Source organism: Zeugodacus cucurbitae, chromosome 2, assembly GCF_028554725.1.
Source record: "Zeugodacus cucurbitae isolate PBARC_wt_2022May chromosome 2, idZeuCucr1.2, whole genome shotgun sequence".
Lineage (NCBI taxonomy): Eukaryota > Metazoa > Arthropoda > Insecta > Diptera > Tephritidae > Zeugodacus > Zeugodacus cucurbitae.
This window is the reverse complement of record NC_071667.1, coordinates 7,857,501-7,877,045: the sequence shown is the minus strand read 5'-3', so window position 1 is coordinate 7,877,045 and position 19,545 is coordinate 7,857,501. Positions and strand designations below refer to the sequence as shown.

General features: G+C 30.7%; 1 protein-coding gene across 7 annotated transcripts in view; it reads right to left on the bottom strand.

Annotated features, from left to right (window-relative positions):
- The window catches only part of LOC105210089 (mucin-17), a 192,312-nt gene that overhangs the window by 106,943 nt on the left and 65,824 nt on the right, over window positions 1-19,545 (bottom strand). The window contains exon 1 of one of the 7 annotated variants that reach the window (XM_054225189.1): window positions 2,990-3,025. The exons of the other annotated variants lie outside the window; for them this stretch is intronic. Coding sequence (XP_054081164.1) covers window positions 2,990-3,010 — 21 coding nt within the window. The 5' untranslated portion in view covers window positions 3,011-3,025. Of the gene's footprint in view, window positions 1-2,989; window positions 3,026-19,545 lie in introns of those variants that run through there. 7 annotated transcript variants of the gene reach the window in all.

Below are 19,545 nucleotides of genomic sequence, written 5' to 3'. Positions count from 1 at the left end.
ACATTACTGAACTATACATAAATACATACAAACAGTTACCGATTACTCACAAACATGAAGCATTAAACCTATCTACAAGCATAATTATGAAAGCAGCGTGTGAAGTGAAATCCGAAATATGCATTGTTTTTGCATTTGTGTAGATTCCATCTGTGCGGGCCATAATTTGATCGTGACATTAGCACTTGGACCCTAAATAGCCCTTCAAAGCTTAAGCTCTTACAAAGGTTGTGTGCTAATAAAACTTTATTAAAGTTTTCCAATTTACTATAAAAATATATTGACAATAGTAGCAGTTCATATAGTGGAATTGTAGTGAAACTTGTGGTGAATAGAAAAAATGTTTTAATTTTATTAAAATTTGTGGAAAAATGATTTATTAAAATAAATTAAAAAAAGAGACTGGCTACAAAGTAACTCCTTATAAACTCGTGAACTATGAAGTAGTTCATTTTTAAGTATTAGGTTTCCAACTTTGCCTCCACCGTTTTCTAATAGATGTCTCTAGGGTCAAGCACTGGTCGATTAAATCGTTTTATAACGATCTTGGACATTTGTGTCAACATTAATCCAACAAAATTTTGTAGAGATCTGCTTGCAACTCAAAGTTATTCTCAACTGAAAATGTCAGTTTTTGAGCCGAATTCTCGACTTTTGCGGGAATGCCTCTAGGGTCAAGCACTGGTCGATTAAATCGTTTTATTTCGATCTTGGACATTTGTGTCAACATTAACCCAACACAATTTTGTAGAGATCTATTTGCAACTCAAAGTTATTTTCAACTGAAAATGTCAGTTTTTGAGCCGAATTTTCGACATTTGCTAGGGTCAAGCACTGGTCGATTAAATCGTTTTATATCGATCTTGGACATTTGTGTCAACATTAACCCAACAAATTTTTGTAGAGATCTATTTGCAACTCAAAGTTATTCTCAACTGAAAATGTCAGTTTTTGAGCCGAATTCTCGACTTTTGCGGGAATGCCTCTAGGATTAAGCACTGGTCGATTAAATCGTTTTAGTTATATCGATCTTGGACATTTGTGTCAACATTAACCCAACAAAATTTTGTAGAGATCTGTTTGCAACTCAAAGTTATTCTCAACAGAAAATGTCACTTTTTGAGCCGAATTCTCGACATTTACGGGAAATTTTGCTTTTCTTTTTTAATTCTAAGAAAAGTGCGGCTGAGGCTCATCGAATGCTTTCGGATACGTACGGTGAGGCTGTCCTAAGTGAAAAAAACCTTAAATTTACAAAAAAAACGGCGGAAGCAAAGTTTAATAGTTTATATGAAACTAGTTGTGAGTAAGTTTAATTTGGAACAGTTTCAAAAATTGTATTGATTCGGAATTATGCTTTACTATTTTTAGAAAAACATTTCTAACTTATCACCCAACTCTACATGTAGTGCTCATATTTCCAAGTAACTATGCATCATGAAATCACGAAATTTTTGTCACCGCTATTTTTCTCCCTGTGCAGATTGTACAAATATTTACACAACCGACTACTTTGTCACCGCACACGAATCTCTGAAATTATAAACTCAATCATTTAGCACAATTCTTTTTCTAAAAAGCAACAAGTAATATTAACTTGTAACACATTCTACTACTTATTTGTAACATTTCTCGTGAGAGAAAACAACAAAAAGTGCGCAATCGAACACGCAAGTGTGACGTGTGACCTTTGTCGTCGAGGTGTGAGCAGAGCAAGCGGTAAATGTAAATAATACAAGCTGTCAAGTAGGAGGAAGCGATCTCGGCGAGCGGGAGAGATCGCCACAAAACACGTGGTTCCACAAGTTACACAATTCACAGTGAATTAATAACAAATAATAATGTGTGATTTTGACGTAAATGCCAGCAGGCGATTTAATAGAACGAAATATACATACATATCAATTTATAGGAGAATATGTAATATAAAATAAAAAAAATATTACAACAATGCCAATACGCCTATGCACGTATAAAAGGCTTATCAATAAATAAATAAAAAATAATCCTATCATTATCAACTTGTTACTTAACGCTTAATTCAATAACTATATATTTTTTTCAATTTTTAATAATTTTCCCTCCGCGTTGATCGACTGCCAGCGCGACATAATTCACGAGTTTGCGGCTTTTATATTTGCATGCATCACGGCCACAACGATTTGCATAATTAAATATTTTATTTTTTTTACTTGATACTTTTGTTGTTGTTGTTGTTGTTGTTGTATGGAAAATGCAAACAGGTGTTTGCGCCTGCACGCGCCTTATCATATGTAAATTATGCGTGCATATTTAAGTGAGTTGAAGGAGAAAAAATATTGATTTTTTGATAGATATGAGTATTACGAGTACAGTTATACATACAAACACGCATGCATTCATAAAATCATGAAAAATAATTGAAATTAAGAAATAAAGTTGAGGCAATGCGTTTTTTTATGAAATTTAGAATTAAAATAAAAAAATAATAAGTGAAGAAATTAAGAAAAATATAAAAAATATTTTGTAAAAAAATTGAAATAATTAATTAAAAAAAAAACAAATAAAGACAAAAATTAAAATTAAACAAATGTTTAAATATAATAAAAATATATCTTTTTTTAAAACAAAAAATTATAAAAAATAATATTTAAAAAATAACCAATATTAAAATTAAAAAATATATACAAAAAAAAACAAAAAGTTATAAAAAATAATATTTAAAAAAATTAACAATATTAAAATTAAAAAATATATAAAAAAAAATTTAAATAAATTTAAAAAAATTTTTTGAAAAAAAATATAATAATTAATATTTAAAAAATATACAAAAATTAATATTTTTTGAAAAAAAATTATAAAAAATAAAAATTATATTAAAATAAAATTATTTAGGAAAAAATATTATCAAAAAAAGTTAACAAAAATTTATATTTTTGAAAAAATTATACGAAAAATACCACTGCTACCCAGCCCTTACCCGCCAATAACTAATTCTAAATAAAGATACCTCAACATTGTATTTCCCCATTCAAAAGTGCTCGCTGCGTCAAAAGTGTATGTGTGTATAACAACAACACTTATGCAAATAGTATCAACAACACTTATGCAAATAGTATCAATAAACAGTCACAGTCGATGTTTTGAAGCTTTCATTGAAATTCAAGTATTGAACTTACCTGAAAATAACAAAAAGGAAAACAAAAATTAGTTTGCTTATAAACAAAAATTTATTTAGTAAATTTAGAAGCATAAAAAAGACAATAAAAATTATCAACTAAGTTTCGATAATTATGCATAAACGTAAATGCATAAAATTCAAATTAAATATATCTAGAAAAGATATGCAAAACCAGCGGAGGGAAGGGGGAAGCCGAACGATTTTTGAATATTTATTAACACTTGTGACGTCACAAAGCGCGGAGCAAATTAACTCAATTTGTTATAAATATTTATAAATTAGGTGTGGTTGTCAGACAAATTAATTTCAATTTCAAATAAAGCGAATAATATAAGCATTCTTCCTTTTAGTTTAATAAATATTTTTAAGTGAGCGGTGGTGACACTCCTTTCATCAAATATTTTTTTGTTCTGAGACCATTATTTGTGTATAATATTAGCATTCTAGATTGTTTAACACTTGAATATTTTGTTTTTCGGAATTTCTTTAAAACCGTTATGTGGGTGGTAGGTGTGTTTATGAACGGCAGATCGTCAAAATGCCTTCAAAATAAGGAAAATCTGCAACTATCTAACTAACATATTTCTCTTTTCATATTTTCTCTCACTAGAGGTCTAATTCTCCCTTACTTATGTGCTGATGTTTCATAAGTCCGTTACTAGACACTATGCACTGAGTACAGCGAGTTTTTGAATGTGAGTGAGTTCCAAAGGTACAAATAATAAACAAAGTTCGTTAGATTTTAGAACTCTCGCACAGATTTTCAAATTGCGATCTCGGAGAATGAAAACATTATTTCTAACTTTGAAACAGAGCACATTCTACCGCTAATTCTCCACATTCTCCACGGCCTTCTCACTACTGATTTATTGATCCGGCCATAATAGTTGTTGTTGTAAACCAATTATAAGCTCATTTCTTGCACACACTCCACCGAGAAATCCTTGCCATAATCACACAGCCTACATATGTACATCTAAGCTATAGCCAATGCAGGCGGCAGTTGCCTTTCATAAAAGCATGACAATTACCACAACTTTACTTAACCTTGAGCGAAAATCAATCAAAACGCTTGAAAAACCAATAATACCCAAACGAATAGTTGAACAAGAAATTAATGAATTTACATACAAAATCGCACAAAAGCAGTAGCCGAAGCCGCAGCCAAGGAGCCAAGGAGTCCAAGAGTCAAAAGGCGTCAAGGAGCACATTTGAAGTTTACCAATTGTTGGCAGTCGCTTTAAAGCCTGTTGTTGTTATTGTTGCTTTTTGGTTCATTTCTCTTTCGGACGGCGGTAACTTAACCGAGCCATAAATCATGCCGTGGCATAAGTGTAAATTTTATTTTCCACAAACTGTATTGTTGTGTATTGTATTTGTTGTTTGCACAAAGGAGGCGAAAATTAAAAACACCCATACATACTTGTTTGTATGTATATTTGAATGCTAAGTGTGCTGTATGCCATGCCAAGTGTAGTTTTTAAGGGTCAACGCTTGTAGCCAATGTAACTACTGTAAATTTTTGCTGCTGCCTCGCGTACGTTCATTGTACTTAAGCGTAAGGATGCAAGTTAATAGGGTTTTATGGGCACTTAAATGTGTAAGTATGTTTGCAGTGTGCAGTCGGTGTGGAGTCAAGAGCAAGAGCGTCGACGAGCGTGTAGCAAGCGGCCTGTAGAAGTAGCTGCATAAGAAGTGCAAACGAAAATATTTCAATTAAAAAGCAATAACCACAACAGACAATTTTTTTTTGTTGCGAATGCTTTAAGGATGGCTGATGTTGTTGTAATTGTTTGAAAAAAAAATGTTCTTTTTTAACCATTTTTTTTTTTTAATTTTTGCATGTTTTTTGAACGTTTTATGGCTGGCTGATGTTGTTGTAATTGCTTGAAAAATATTGTTGTTGTTGTTTTTTGATTTTTTCTTTTATTTTTGCATTGTTCGAATGGCCAAAATTTTTTTAAATTTATTTTTGTATTTTTTTGCTATTTTTTAATTGTTCTTTGTGATTTTTTTTTAATTTTCTCATGTTTTTATTACTATTTTTTCTTAGGTTGCCATGCTTGGCTGCTTACACTCATACTTTTTAGCTGCACAGTAGTCATACAGTAGTAAATATGTTTACTTGCAGCACGGTGGCGAAATTGGCAGAAGTACGCCAAGGCAATTGCGGTTGTGGGCCTGTATATACACAGACAGACATGTATGTACATATGTATATGTAGTGGAAGGTAGCGAGAAAAAGGCAAATATTTTAATTACAATAAAATGAAATGCTTCTTGAAAGGAGCAATAATTCGTTAAGCTTTAAGGGTATTTTGTGGCAAGGCTTTGCTTTAAGCTTTTTTTATATTTATGTTTATTTTTAAAATATCATTTATTTTTAAAATTTTTTTTTATTCCTTTTTGATTTATTTTTTAATTTTTTTTATTTCAATTTTTATCTCGAAGTAAAAATTAAAACTACCGCTGGTCACACGCAAGTACCGTTGAAAATCATGTCAATCCACACTATCAGAAAAAAGTAGGAAGAGCAAGCCGCTGAAGCTGCCGAGTAGACAATAAAGTGCAGAAATTTAAGCAGCTGAGCACCAACAGTTATTTAAGTGATTTAAGCAAGAGCCTCAATATGTGTATATTGGCGCTAGCTTGATTGAAAAATGCAAACTTTGTCGAAAAAATCAGAATTCTAATATAAATTGCTGCCGAATATGCGCCAAAAACCAATTACAGCTACTGAGCAAATATGTGAAGTTGGAGAGTGAGAGAGAGCGTACACGTCAGAGATGCCAAAAATTCCAATATGAAAATGTTAAAACCAATTTTTGTGCGCCCAAACCAACAACAAAGTACAGCGAACTCAAAAATTTATAGAAAGTCAAACAAGCAACGGTACTTAGATGCGGCCAGGCTGTTGAGTCAACGGTCAGCTGGAGCCCGCTTTAGCTATTTTCGCCTGTTTCCTAACAATAACCTTTATAAAGCAATAATAAAAAAATGAAAATTGTATTTTCCAAAGTCAAATAAGAATTCTGTGGAAGGGAGCCGCAACACACACGCATACATACATAGACACTTATATGTTAAAATTGAGCCAAAGGCGCGCCATCGGCAAAGTTAATGGATCGTCGCTTTGCATGTGGTCGCCGCAATCAGTAAAATCAAACAATAAGTAATGCGAAGAAGAAGAAGTAGAAATAAACCAATAAAACACGTAAAAGATGGGAAAATAAAATTCATAAAATGCAATAACACCGGAGGAGGTGAGACGTAAATATGAAAAATATGCACATTTCCATACCAACATCTGTTTGTATATTTCCTGAAAGTCAAGTACTTGGGGCGAAAACAAAAGCTGCAGTAAAAACAAAAATACATTAAACAAATATGTAGCAACAATAACAACAACAACAACAAACAACATAACCAAGTCATGCCACACTGGAGTCCCCAGCACTTGACTAATTTACACATTTTATTGCGGCTAATTGCGGCCCAACTAGCAAGCATATGCTAAGTAATGTTTGAATATATGTGTATGTGAGTGTGTGTGATACATATACATACATACATACACATATGCGCACATGTAATGCCGTGAAAGAAACATATGTCTTCAAGTAGTTTTGTATGTAAACGAGGAAAATTTACATTTTTCATATAAACACACACACACACACATACATGAGCATACATTCATACATCTGCACTAGCATAAGCTAGTTGTGCCACCTCTACATTGTATCATGTATGATAAAGTGCAATAACAATTAAGTGCGGCAAAAGTGGGCCAAGCACGCTGCAGGGAGTCACAAACTCTTCAAAAAATGTACTTCAATGTTTTCACTTATTATTTATTTGATTATTTAAATTGCTTTTATTTCGCTTTTAAGCTAATATTTATGAAGAGCACTAGTTTGTAATTAAGTGCTGCATAAATTGTTGTTGTTTGCGTATATGAAATGATTAAATTATGCATAATTTGTATTTGTATGAAAAAATAAATAAATTAGCAAATAAGGAGAGTAGAGTTTAGATTAATAAATTACTAAATATAAGAGAATAAAAAATGCAATATAAAAAACAATAAAAAAAAAAGAAATTTACATAAAAAGAGAACAGAAATAAAAAATAAAAATAAATGAAAAGGAATAATTAAAATAAAAATACATAGATTGTAGATAAAGCACTAGTTCAAAAAAATTGGAAAAAAATTAAAAAAAAATCTTTTGTGAGAATAAATGTGGTTTAACTAAAAAAAATTAAATTTATAAAAAAAAATATTTTCTTTTTTTTAAATTTTTTGACTAACTATATATTAGTTAAAAAAAAGAAACTTATTTTGAAGTTTTTTTTTTAAGAAAAAAAATAGTTAGTCACCACAGCAGAAGGCGTTCTTTGGAAACTTTATTAACACCCAAGTGTGAATAGGCACAATAAAAATATTAATTCTAAACACAAACACTTATGGTCAGCGAAATTTATTTAGCAGAAAAATTAAAAAAAAAATTCAATTAATAAAACAAATATTTTTTATAATAATAATATGTTTATATTTTTGTAATAATACTAAATAAAGTACATATTAATTGTATTAAAAAAAATATTTTATACAAGTTTTCGAAAATAATTAAATTTAAATTAAAAAAAAAATATTTTTTTATAATAAAAATTTCCAAGAACTACACCATTACACTTTATTTTCAAAATCATTTGATGACTTCATTCATGTAGTATTAGAAAGCGTTTTTATGCAGCAATTATTTATTTATACTCTTAGCTTCCACTAAATTCGCGCGCTATAAAGCCAAGCAGTCGCCACAATCTGCGTAGAAACATTAAGTCTGCTATAAACAATTGATTTCTTTTAGCACCTTTTGTACTGGCGGCGGTCAATAACTTATTAAACACTAATATGTACACTTTTGGTTAGCATAATAAAAATTTTTCAAACGTATTAAATCGTGCATAATAGGCTTAAAATTGTGTCGACCCACGCGGCTAACGAATGAGGTTAAGTGGGCGAAAGCGATTATTGCACAGAATACGTGTACTCAATTGGGAAAGTGGAGGCAAGGGCGTAAAATTGTATTGTAGTGAGCTACTAACACTGATTTATGGCAGAAATATTTGGCTGGTGTTGCAAGTGTTGTTGGATATTTAATTATATTTTTGGTTTAATTGCACTGATTTAGAATGGTATTCTACTTTATAACACGTGTAAATTTTTATTAGTTTGGGAGGAGAATATATATTTAAATAATTTTTTTCAAAATTGTTTGTTGCTTTTAAGTTTTATCGGCACACTTTGTTTAATTTTTCGAAATTTCATTGATTTTGCAATCATATTTTAATAGCACAGTTCAAAACATTTAAGAAATCACATTAATTTCGCTTCAAGTATAGTTGAATTCACCATAATTTTTGCTTAATACATTTTTCTATTTCACCTAATTTGAGTTTTATGCTTCAAAATATTACAATTTCTTTTATTTCACATCGTTTAAAATCAAATTCATTCGGTTTCATCAAAATTTCATAATATAAATTTCATTTAAATGAATTTCACCATTTTCTTACAGTGATTTGTGTGAGAATTTTGAACAATTTCACTATATTTTTTCCTGTCAAAAAAGCTTGCTTGCATCACAATTTAATCTCAGTTACTTTTATCTCTTTCATAATTTAATTAATTTCTCTATGATTTTCACTTCAAATTCACTTGATTCCAACACAGTTTCATACTATTTGCACTATTTCATTGCATTTTACCCACATTTACTACGATTTACGATTTTCGAGTGAAATTTTCTTAATTATTTTCTTAATTTAATTCATTTTCATCTAGTCAATATCACCTTTTCTATTCTACTTTAAATAATTTCACTTCAAAATCATTTTCATCCATAATTTCATTATAATAAACAAATAATTTATTTTTTTTTGTCGTAGCTTCTAATTTTAATGTATTTTTTATTTTTTTTATTTAAGTGAATTCCATTTTCACTTCTGTGAAATAATTTCGCCGCGTAAAATTAATATTTTTATTTTTATTTAATTTCATTTTCACTTCGGTGAATTAATTTCACTGTTTTCGTAAATTTTTTAACTATAGTATTAATATTTTTAATTTCACTGCAGCTTTTATCATCATGTTTTTTTTTTTAATTTTTTTAAGCTCACTTACAACTTTCATTCTCTTTCAAGCATTGTTTCGCAATTCAAACTGTAATAATCCACACTGCTTTGTATTTTGAACGTATTTAGCATTCAACAAATTCCATTTTATTGCACACGATTGTAGTCGCTTTATAAGCAGCGAATTTCATTGATGTTACTTCAATTATCTTTTACAATCCGCTTACATTTGTGCTGCTTTTGTGTATTCTTTTGGTGTATTCTAAGCTTTGTGTTGGTAAAAAACGCATGCATTCATTCTTTTTGCATACAAAAGAAGACTCTTTTCCTTTGTACCAATTCTTTTATAATGATTTGAATATTTCACTTTAATTAAATTCGATGCATTTGGCATTGTTGTTATAGTTATTATAGAAACAAATTTATAAAAATAAAAAAATGAAAACACAAAAAAGTAATACATGAAATGATTTCATAAGATTTTCACTTATTTAGAATCTAGTTCTATATAATTACAGCAATTTTTTAACTTAGGTCTAAACTTCTGGCCTTCTGTCTAATTCGCCGCTAAGCGAAGCATGAAAATTTCCTAAACACAACCGTGTACTTGAAATATCACGCCCTCTGTCTACCAAATAACAACAAAAAGTTGTTAATTGAATTAACTAATTCATATTTACAACCTTCGGCATTTACAAAAAAATTAAATATTTTCAAACTCAGAATTTAAAGTTTCGCCGCAATTAAACGTGTAACTTGTGGTAATTATACACCGTATATTCATAAGTGAATAATGTCGGCAGCGCATCAGCAAACATTGAAAGCACAGCCGGAAACCGCAAACAGCTCATCGGAAATGAAATTAAAGCGGTTTGCAACGCACACAATCACATATAGTATATGTATGTAGCCACAAGCAACTGGTGGTTTTTCGGCGAAAATCAGCCAGCGTGATCGATGATAGCGCTTGTACTTTGACCACACTTCAACTGAAGTGCTGTAAGCAGAACATTGTATCTGAGTTGGGGATCTACATATGTATGTACAGCGATAAGAGTGCATACTAAGCAGGAACTCAAGTGGGGAAATATTAAATAAATTTAATTACGCCAGCAATTATTAGCTAACATTTGTAGTAAGACAGCATGCAAAAATGTGTGAATATATGAGAAATGGAGGTTTGCGCTCTCAGAGCACTAAAATTAAACTCGTTAAATTGACAGTATGCGCTATTGTGACGTCAGCAAGGCAACAAATGGTGTCAGGTTGAGTTAAAAGTTGATTGAAATTTTGCAGAAATTGTTAAAAATATAAATGAAAATTGTGAAAAATCGACTAAACTTGAATTTTATGGCTTTCGAGTTGGCTATATTCAATTTTTAACTCCATTTAATATTTTAACTCCACTAATGATATGAGAGAGCTAATATGAGTATAATCGTAGCATGGCTCATTCTGCGACGGCATTGCGTAAGCATTCTGCTGAGTGCCAATTGTCGAACAGCCAACTGGGATTTATTACACGTGACGTCATCAAAATTTTTAGTGCCGCTGCTATGGGGGTCGAAATCTAATCACAAACTAGAACAACTGCGGTTAATATTTAACTATTTCGATAATTCATGCTATTCAATCATTGTATGATTGTTATCTGGATCACTGAATTGAGCAATAAATTGTGTTGGCATTTTTTTGTGATTTCTTTCCTCAGATTATGAGTTTTTTTTTTGAGATTTGCAATATTTCTTTTAACTATAGAATCTTTCATATCATTTTTAAGGAAAGGAGAAAAGATAGATGGACATACACATGTGTGTATGAACATATTATATATATAGTAGTAAATATTTTATCAATATAAATAAATATACATATATTTTTAATTGTATTTACTCAAATATGCTCATATTCCACAAAACGTTCTAATTTCCGATAACAAGCTCAAATCTATATGTACATATTTGATTATTAAGAAATATGCGCAAATGGCATTTTGGTCCGCTGCAACGCCGTCATAAATCAATTTAACACGCGTGCGCTTGGTCATGAATTTTTCCATACTCATACCACATATCTGTGTATATTTTTATATATTTATGCATACTATATATTTAAGCGTTCGGCCGCATTCGCGGTCGTTATCAAGTGTGAAAATTGCGTTAAGTCAAATATAAACAGACAAGAACGCAGGAAATATAAAAAATGTTTAATGTCTATGGCTGCAGAGCACAACACACAATAGCATGAAATTGAAATTGAAAAAAATACTTAAAAATTTTCTATAAATTATCTGTGTGCAAACAAATTCAGTGGGATTTTCACTAAGCACAACCATAAAGAGCGGCGCATAAAATACAGGTAGGGAGGGAAATTTACGACATAGCGGGATGATACCAGGTTAGGAATTATACGACTGCTTGCACAAGCAAACACACACGCTGAAACGTTTGTAGGCTGCATACGATTTTATAAAGTAAAGTAAAGCAAATTGAGGTGTGAACTCGTAAAAAATGCTTAAGCAAATAAATTTTTTATAAATACATACATATATACATATGTATATGTTTGAGCGTTCGCATTAAAAAATAGTAGAAAAAATTTAGCTGGTATAATATGTATGAGCGGCTGAATTTGGAAAGTGCTGCGGTTAAGTAAAATTTTATTTAAAAAACTAAATATTTTCATTATTCATTTTGGGTAATTAAACTGAAAAATGCTTAATTCCCCAAATGCATGTGTACATATATATGTGTAATTAAAGTGTAGCATTCGTCAAATTACATGAAAAAAGAAGAGAAAAAAATCCGCAATTAAGCAGAAAATTTTCGAATTACATAATAAAGCTTTAGCGGCGCATAATTTTTGCTACGCCTTAGCTTCCTCTCAGCTTATCTACTCAAATAACCGACTATCAGCGAAAATTAAACACCGCAAATATAGGCTGGCAAGTAACTCAAACAAAAGTGGAACGTGTTAAAAGACTTAAGAATTTTTAATAAACATGAAAAAAATAAGAAAATCGAAATAAAATAAGCAAAAGTGGAAAATGTGACCTAAAAAAATAATTGTTAAGGAGGGGAATGTAGAAGAAAAACTAAAATTCTATTATTCAAAAAATAATAGTTATAAGCAACGAGAAGGAAATAATAAGTATTCAAAATAAAAAAAAATATAAAAAAAAATAAAAAATATAAAAAAAAAAAATATAGTTTAAAAAATTAAAAAAAAAAATTTCTTGACAAAAAAACAAATTTCTCTATGCGAACACAAAGAAAAAAGCCAATATATGTCATAAAAATTTAAATAAATTTAAAAAATATAATAATATAATTTTAAAAAATATATTTTACTAATAAAAATGCAAAAAAAAAAATAGTTTATCATACAAAATTAAAAAAAAAAAAATTGTTTAAAAAATAATTAATTCGTGTTTAATTATGATTTTTTTATTTTTTTTTTATTAATTTTATTTTTTTTCATATTATTGTACCATAATTCATACTCATTGTTTTTCATGAAATTTAGTTATTGTTTTTATAAGACAAACTTTAAATATTTTAAAATTAATTAAAAAAAAACGTTTGACAACACTATCCAACAGTTGCAATAACAATTTTATACGCAAAACCGTATATTTGTTGTTGTTCTCTATAATGAAAGCTAAGCTAGCGGGTGTACGTTTGAATTGTGGTCTAAAAATACCACAAAGACCATATAAAAACCACATTTCATAACACATTACAATAACAATAGCAAAAATACAAATAATTATTATGCATTAAAATACATGAAAGAATTCCAAACAGTGAAGAAGCAAGAATTATAGAGAAAGAGATGAAAATTCAAATAGAGCAAACATGAGCATATTTGAATGACCTCAACAGCCGCCAATATGAGAAAGCATTTCGAGCGAAAAGTATTTGTGAAATTTGCATTTGAAATAGCCAAACAAGAAAGTAATTAAAATAAAAGATGTACGAGTAAAGTAAAATAAAGCGAGTGTAATATGTACGCCTGCCATGTTGCTGTTGTTGCCTGCCACATAATGGAAAATCTCAATGGTAAATACACGCCAACAAACGAACGAGGCTTTATAGTTTTGGGCCAGAATGTCTCTAGGTCACGTCGCCAGCACACACACACAGACGCCCAACTGCGGACTGAGGCCTAGAACAATAGAGCAACACAAAACAACAAATAGTTGCAACACACGTACAGTACATGGGCAGTGTATGAGGAAAGCCCAATTGTTTTCTTTATAAAGGCCAGCGCGTTGGAATAGGAATAGTGAGTGCTTTGTGAAGAAACGCTGCTGCTGTTGACGGCCACTAGTTGGACGAATGGTTGGCTGGAAGCGTTAGTTGTTGGATAGATTGATGGATGGATGGATGTGTGTGCGCGGTTAGATGGACGGACGGTTGTTTGGACCCGGCCGACAGGCGATGCGGTGGGTCGCATGAGCACGCAATCAATGGACTCAAAGCCTAATGCAAAACAACAACAAATAAAGGAAAATGTACAATGCTGCCTATATGCCTCTGCCGATGAAATGTTTGGAGTCGCTCGCAAGCCAAGTTTGTTTAGTTGCTTCTATTTCATGCGCTGCCATTTTTCTTTTTTTTTGCCCTTTTTTTAATAAACAACAGTGATGGCGATAGTAAATGCGTGTGTATGTAGATTAAGTTGCAAGTAGTTACCGTTTGGCGCTGTGTTGACGCGGCCCAAACGCCGCCAACCGAAAGTCAGCCACTGAGTTCGTGCTCATTTGTCTGGACGCTGACAGAGGGTTGGTGGTGTTGAGGAAAAAGTGGTTTCGAGAGGGTTGAACTTATCATTGTTGATATGTTTGTTTTCACTTTGTGTCGAGTGAGTGTTTACTTTACTTAAGACCCTACAAACGAATATCAAGCGTACACATATTTGTATGCGCATATTTACGGTCAACAGACGTGCTGACACACACATACACTCTTACAAACACACAAACACTCGCATACATACAAGCTGCTGTACGAAATATGAAAGCATCATATGAAATAAGAGTAAATGTGTTACTTTCGCATATGATGAATATGCATTTGTTTGTTTGGTGAAATAATGGGGAAAATATAACAAGGACTTAAGTGAGGGCAAAGTTTCGAGGTAATTGCGAGCTTTGTGCGCATATGTGCGGGGGTGGCGCAAATACCAGCGCAAGTGCTACAAAAACGAGTGTTCAAATACAAATGCGTGTAGGCGTTCATTAGCGCAAGTGTAATTATAGCAGAAGAATTAGTGTTGATTTGCAAGTTGTTTTGTGTTAATGAATTTATTGATTTTTCGCAAAATCGCTAATCATAATCATAATTGAGAAAATTCAAAAGAATTAATGCAAAAATATATTGTTATATGCATTTTGAACTGTTGTTATTTGCAGTAATGCATACAAATGTGAAAGAAAAAGATTTTTATATATGTAATAGATTTTTTATATATGTAATCATTACACACTACAATTTTTGTTTAATAATACACAGTGTGTAAGTCGAAGTAATCATTTTAATTACACAATTACAATAATTACAATTACCATTACAATTACATTAATTACAATTACCATTACAATTACAAGTACCATTATAATTACATGAATTACAATTACCATTACTATTACATTGATTACAATTACCATTATAATTATATGAATTACAATTATTATTATAATTACATTAATTACAATTACCATTACAATTAAAATTACTTATTGTTTTTGCTTAAAAGTCCTCAGCACTAAATTTTTGAAATGAATACTCAATGTGAATTCGAGCTGCTTAATATCTATCTAAAGTAATCAGTACCAATTACAAATACTCGGTAGATCCTCAAGGTACTCAATACTACACAGTGGAAATAAAATATTTAGCAACACATTTAAGTTAGTTAGTTACGTAATTATTCCATTTGGTTGAGCAGTAATCATTACTCATTGTAATAATATCAAAGTAAAAGTTTGGTATCAGATTCGTATTAAATTACTTAGAATTGATTTAAACAGTCCATAGTTGAACGTTGCAAAATACTCAAACTAGACTCAAACTAAAAGTGGTGTAATTCATGCAAAGTATTCATTACCAATAAAATTCAATTACAGTAATTATTTTCTGTACATTTGTACATGTATGAATATGCGAGTGAAAAGCAACCTTGTGATGACGAGCATACTCGCATATGTGTGTAACGGAGTCACCTAAATGTCAATCTAGATTAGTCTAAATGCTTATCACTCACTTCACTTAGCATTAAGTATATTATACAGACATACTTGCTTGCTAATGAACACGAAGTAAAAATTAAATGAAAATAAAATAGAAAAGATGCTACAATTAAGTGAAAAATATATAAAAAAATAAGGAAATAATGAATTATAATCAGACTAATGTACTTATATGTACACATTTATGTCTATGTATGTGTACTATACGTCTCTGCCACACGCTGAAATGTTGAAATTCATAAAATGAAATTATTCATTAACAACAATTAAATTGCTAAACAAGGCAACACACATAACTGTATAATATAACTGTAAATAGAGATTAGCAATCAGCATGTTGTAGACACAAGCTTTAGTTAGTTACGCTTTAGACTAACGTGCGCATCAAGCGCGTTGACTTAGATATAGTTTTTGTTGTTTTTGTTTTTTTTTTTAATATTTTTGAGCTGTGACAGACAATGCTGAAATTATGACGTGAATAAAGCGAACACAACAACAGCAAAAACGACTGACATTATCTAATTGTAGCGCACTGAAAACAAATGGCGAATTATGAATTTGCTACAAGCACACACACATACATACATATATACATATGTACAAACATGTATAAATGACACAATATTTGCACGCAACGACGGCATATATTCCATATGATAAATATTTAGCTACACTTTTATTAAGCGAAATCAGAAAATTATTTATATTAGAATTAATTTTAAGTCATTTGGTTTATTTTCGCTCTATACATACACACACAGACACAATAACGTAAGCATGTGTGCAGCGCAAAGTGTATAAACAATTTCAAGTATGAAATTTGTAAATATTAGATTGGCAACTAGCTTAACAAATTGGGGCATATGAAATTAAAAGGAGTCAAATAAATATTTGGAAAAAAATCTAAGTACACACACACACCAACAAACACACAGCTTTGGATTACTTACTATTATTGCAGTGAAAAAAATTTATGACTGTGAAAAAATTTACTCGGAAAATTAGATAAGATATGAAAGGTGTATGTGCTTAGGCCAAATCTATTTACACGCCGTGACTTGAGGGGAGAGCGGGCGTGAGTAACAAGCGAACCAAAGCCAAACATATGTCCATATGTAAACTTGTGCCTATAACGCGGGCCAAAGTCACTTTGAGCGTGTGCTATAGTTTATAACAACTAGGTGGCAGCTTTATTTATGACAAACGCACACAACGGTATATAGTATATGCACATATGAACATGTGTGTGTAATCAGCTATTGTGTGTGCTTGGGCCACAGCAAATTTGTTGTAGGGGTTCAGTTCAAAGCGTCATATTTTTTTGTAACGCGCCAAGGCAATGAAAAAGTCAACGAGCTGTTGAGTTGAAATAAATTTATAGCCGAGCTTTTGCCATTGGCTTTGATGCGCTTATGCCTTCATGCCAGTATTGCTATCCATGTCTGTGTGGTGGAGGAAATTGTTGGTAATCGATAAACAATTAAGGTATTTGTGTATAAGTCTGTTTGTGGATGAGCATAAATAAGGAAATGGCAGTGAAAATAAATTATTCGTAAATTTTAAATGTCGCACATATAAATAATGATTACAAATTAGTAGCGCATATAGCGCTTAACAGCAGGTGTTTGAAATTTGCTATATGTGAGGCAAACGTGAATTGAGTAATTTGTTACTAATTTGATAAGGGAATAAATGAAAATAAGTAATGCAAAAAGAGATAATACTATTAGTGCTGATTAAGACAATGTTTTTACGAATAAATCTGTTTATTTTTTAATTTTTAATTTATAATAAATAATATATATATTTTTAATTTATAATAAATAATATATATTTTTCATTTATATAAATAATTTTTTTGCTCAATTATTATTTTTATTATTTATCATTATTTTTTCATTTTAGTTTTTTTATAAATTTATCAATTAATGTTTCCTTTTTAATAATTATAAAATTTAATTAAAGAGAATTAATATATTGTATATACAGTATAAACTCGGTAACCGCAACCCTCGATACACGCAACTCCTCGATTCATGCAACACTATAAAACATAGCATTGTAACCTTTATAAGTGCAACTACTCAAAAATATTGTCCTCAATAACTACAACTTTAAATTTAAATATGTTTTGCTTCAGTTCTTTTTTTGTCGGTTTCTTCTTATAACATTTTTTTGTTATGTATTCACAAACTGATCGTTATTTTACCGTTGCTCTGTCGACTTTACTGTTTTTGTGTGTGTGTTAAGAGCAATTGTCAATAAATGACTTTCATTATCAGCCCTGCCAGCCAAAGGTGGTGAAAAAGCTGGTTAAACCGAAGTTTTTAAACCCACAAAAGTGGTAAAAAAGTGGTGAGTTTGCCATAGGCCAGCATAGCTGCTTGTGAGTTTTTTAACCACTATTCCCCTCACACGTACGAATACAAAAACAAAACAACCCAAACGTGTGCGTTGGTGTTAGTAATTGAAGAAACATGAGGGGAAAGTGGTTAGGCCTGGCTGGCAGGGAGTTTATTTTGCAACGCGCCAGTAGTGTTTTATGTGTAAAAGTCATGGTGATTACAAAAAAATTAATAAAACTAACAATTAAAGAAAAAACTGAAATTTTGGATAAACTAGAAAGTGGTGTATCGACAAAAGCTCTTTGTATTGATTATAAAGTTCACAAGTCGACAATAACGAGAATAAAGAAGAAAAAAGCGTGTATACTTAAATATGCCACAAATATGGAAGCTGGGCCAGGAAAACGGCAAACCTTAAAATCTTGTGAATACCCAAGAATGGAAAAGGCTCTCTACAAGTGGTTTTTGAAACAAAGGAGTGAAAATGTGCCTATATCCGTCGGTATCGTCAAAGCAAAAGCTCGCAAGCTTCATGAGAAAATAAAAGAAAGGACAGGATGTTTTCATGCAAGTAATGGTTGGGTATCTAATTTCAAAAAGCGATATGGCCTCCGCCACATAAAAAAGAATCTTTCCGCTTTCCAATAAGACAGCGTCCGTTGACCCATTTGTAATACGTTTTAGAATTAAAATCAAGGAGCTTGATCTTTCTGCAGAACAAATTTATTATGCCGACGAGTCCGGATTGTTTTTCAGGCAGATACCAGATAAAACGTTGGTGAGCTTCAAGGAATCTGCTCCTGGTCGGAAAGTTAGTAAGGAAAGAATAACATTTCTCGCAAGTTAAGCTCTTTATCATTGGAAAAGCAAAAAACCCTAGAGTCTACAAGGCTAACAAGAACTCGTGGATGACTTATTTGTTTTTCGAAGACTAGTTTCATCATACGTTTGTTCCTGATGTGAGAAATACGAAATGTATTGAGTTTTTGTTTAAAGTTTATGTGTATTTTTTTGGATTGTTATAGGTACGCGAATTTCTATAATCAAAGGGACTTCCCAAAAAAGCCCTATTGGTCTTGGATAACTCCCCGTGTCATCCTAAAGACAATGATATGAAAAGTGATGATGAAATGATATCCGTTATGTGTCTTCCACCTAACTGTACCGCGATTCTCCAACCAAAGGACATTTAATAGGGAATAAAACCCGATATGTTTAAAAAATAAAATTTTTAATAAAAAAATAAGATTTCTATATCATAAAACGATTTTCATTTGTCATATTTCTTGTTATATATTTTTCCTCGCTGGGTGCAACAAACTCAATAAGAACAACTACCTAGATTTCTATTAGTTGCGATTACCGAGTTCGTACTGTATTTAATTTAGTATTAATTTTATTTTTTTCATTAATTATTATTTTTGTTTCATTTTTTTATTGTTATTTATTACAAATAAATGTTTCTTTCATTTTTTGTTTATATTTGTTCCATATTTCAAAACCATATTTTTTATATTTTATTATTTTTATATATTTTCGTTTATGTTTAATATTTGGCTTATCATACAAAACGGTTATTTTATTCCATATAATTTAATTTTATTTTATTTTATTTTATTTTATTTTATTTTATTTTATTTTATTTTATT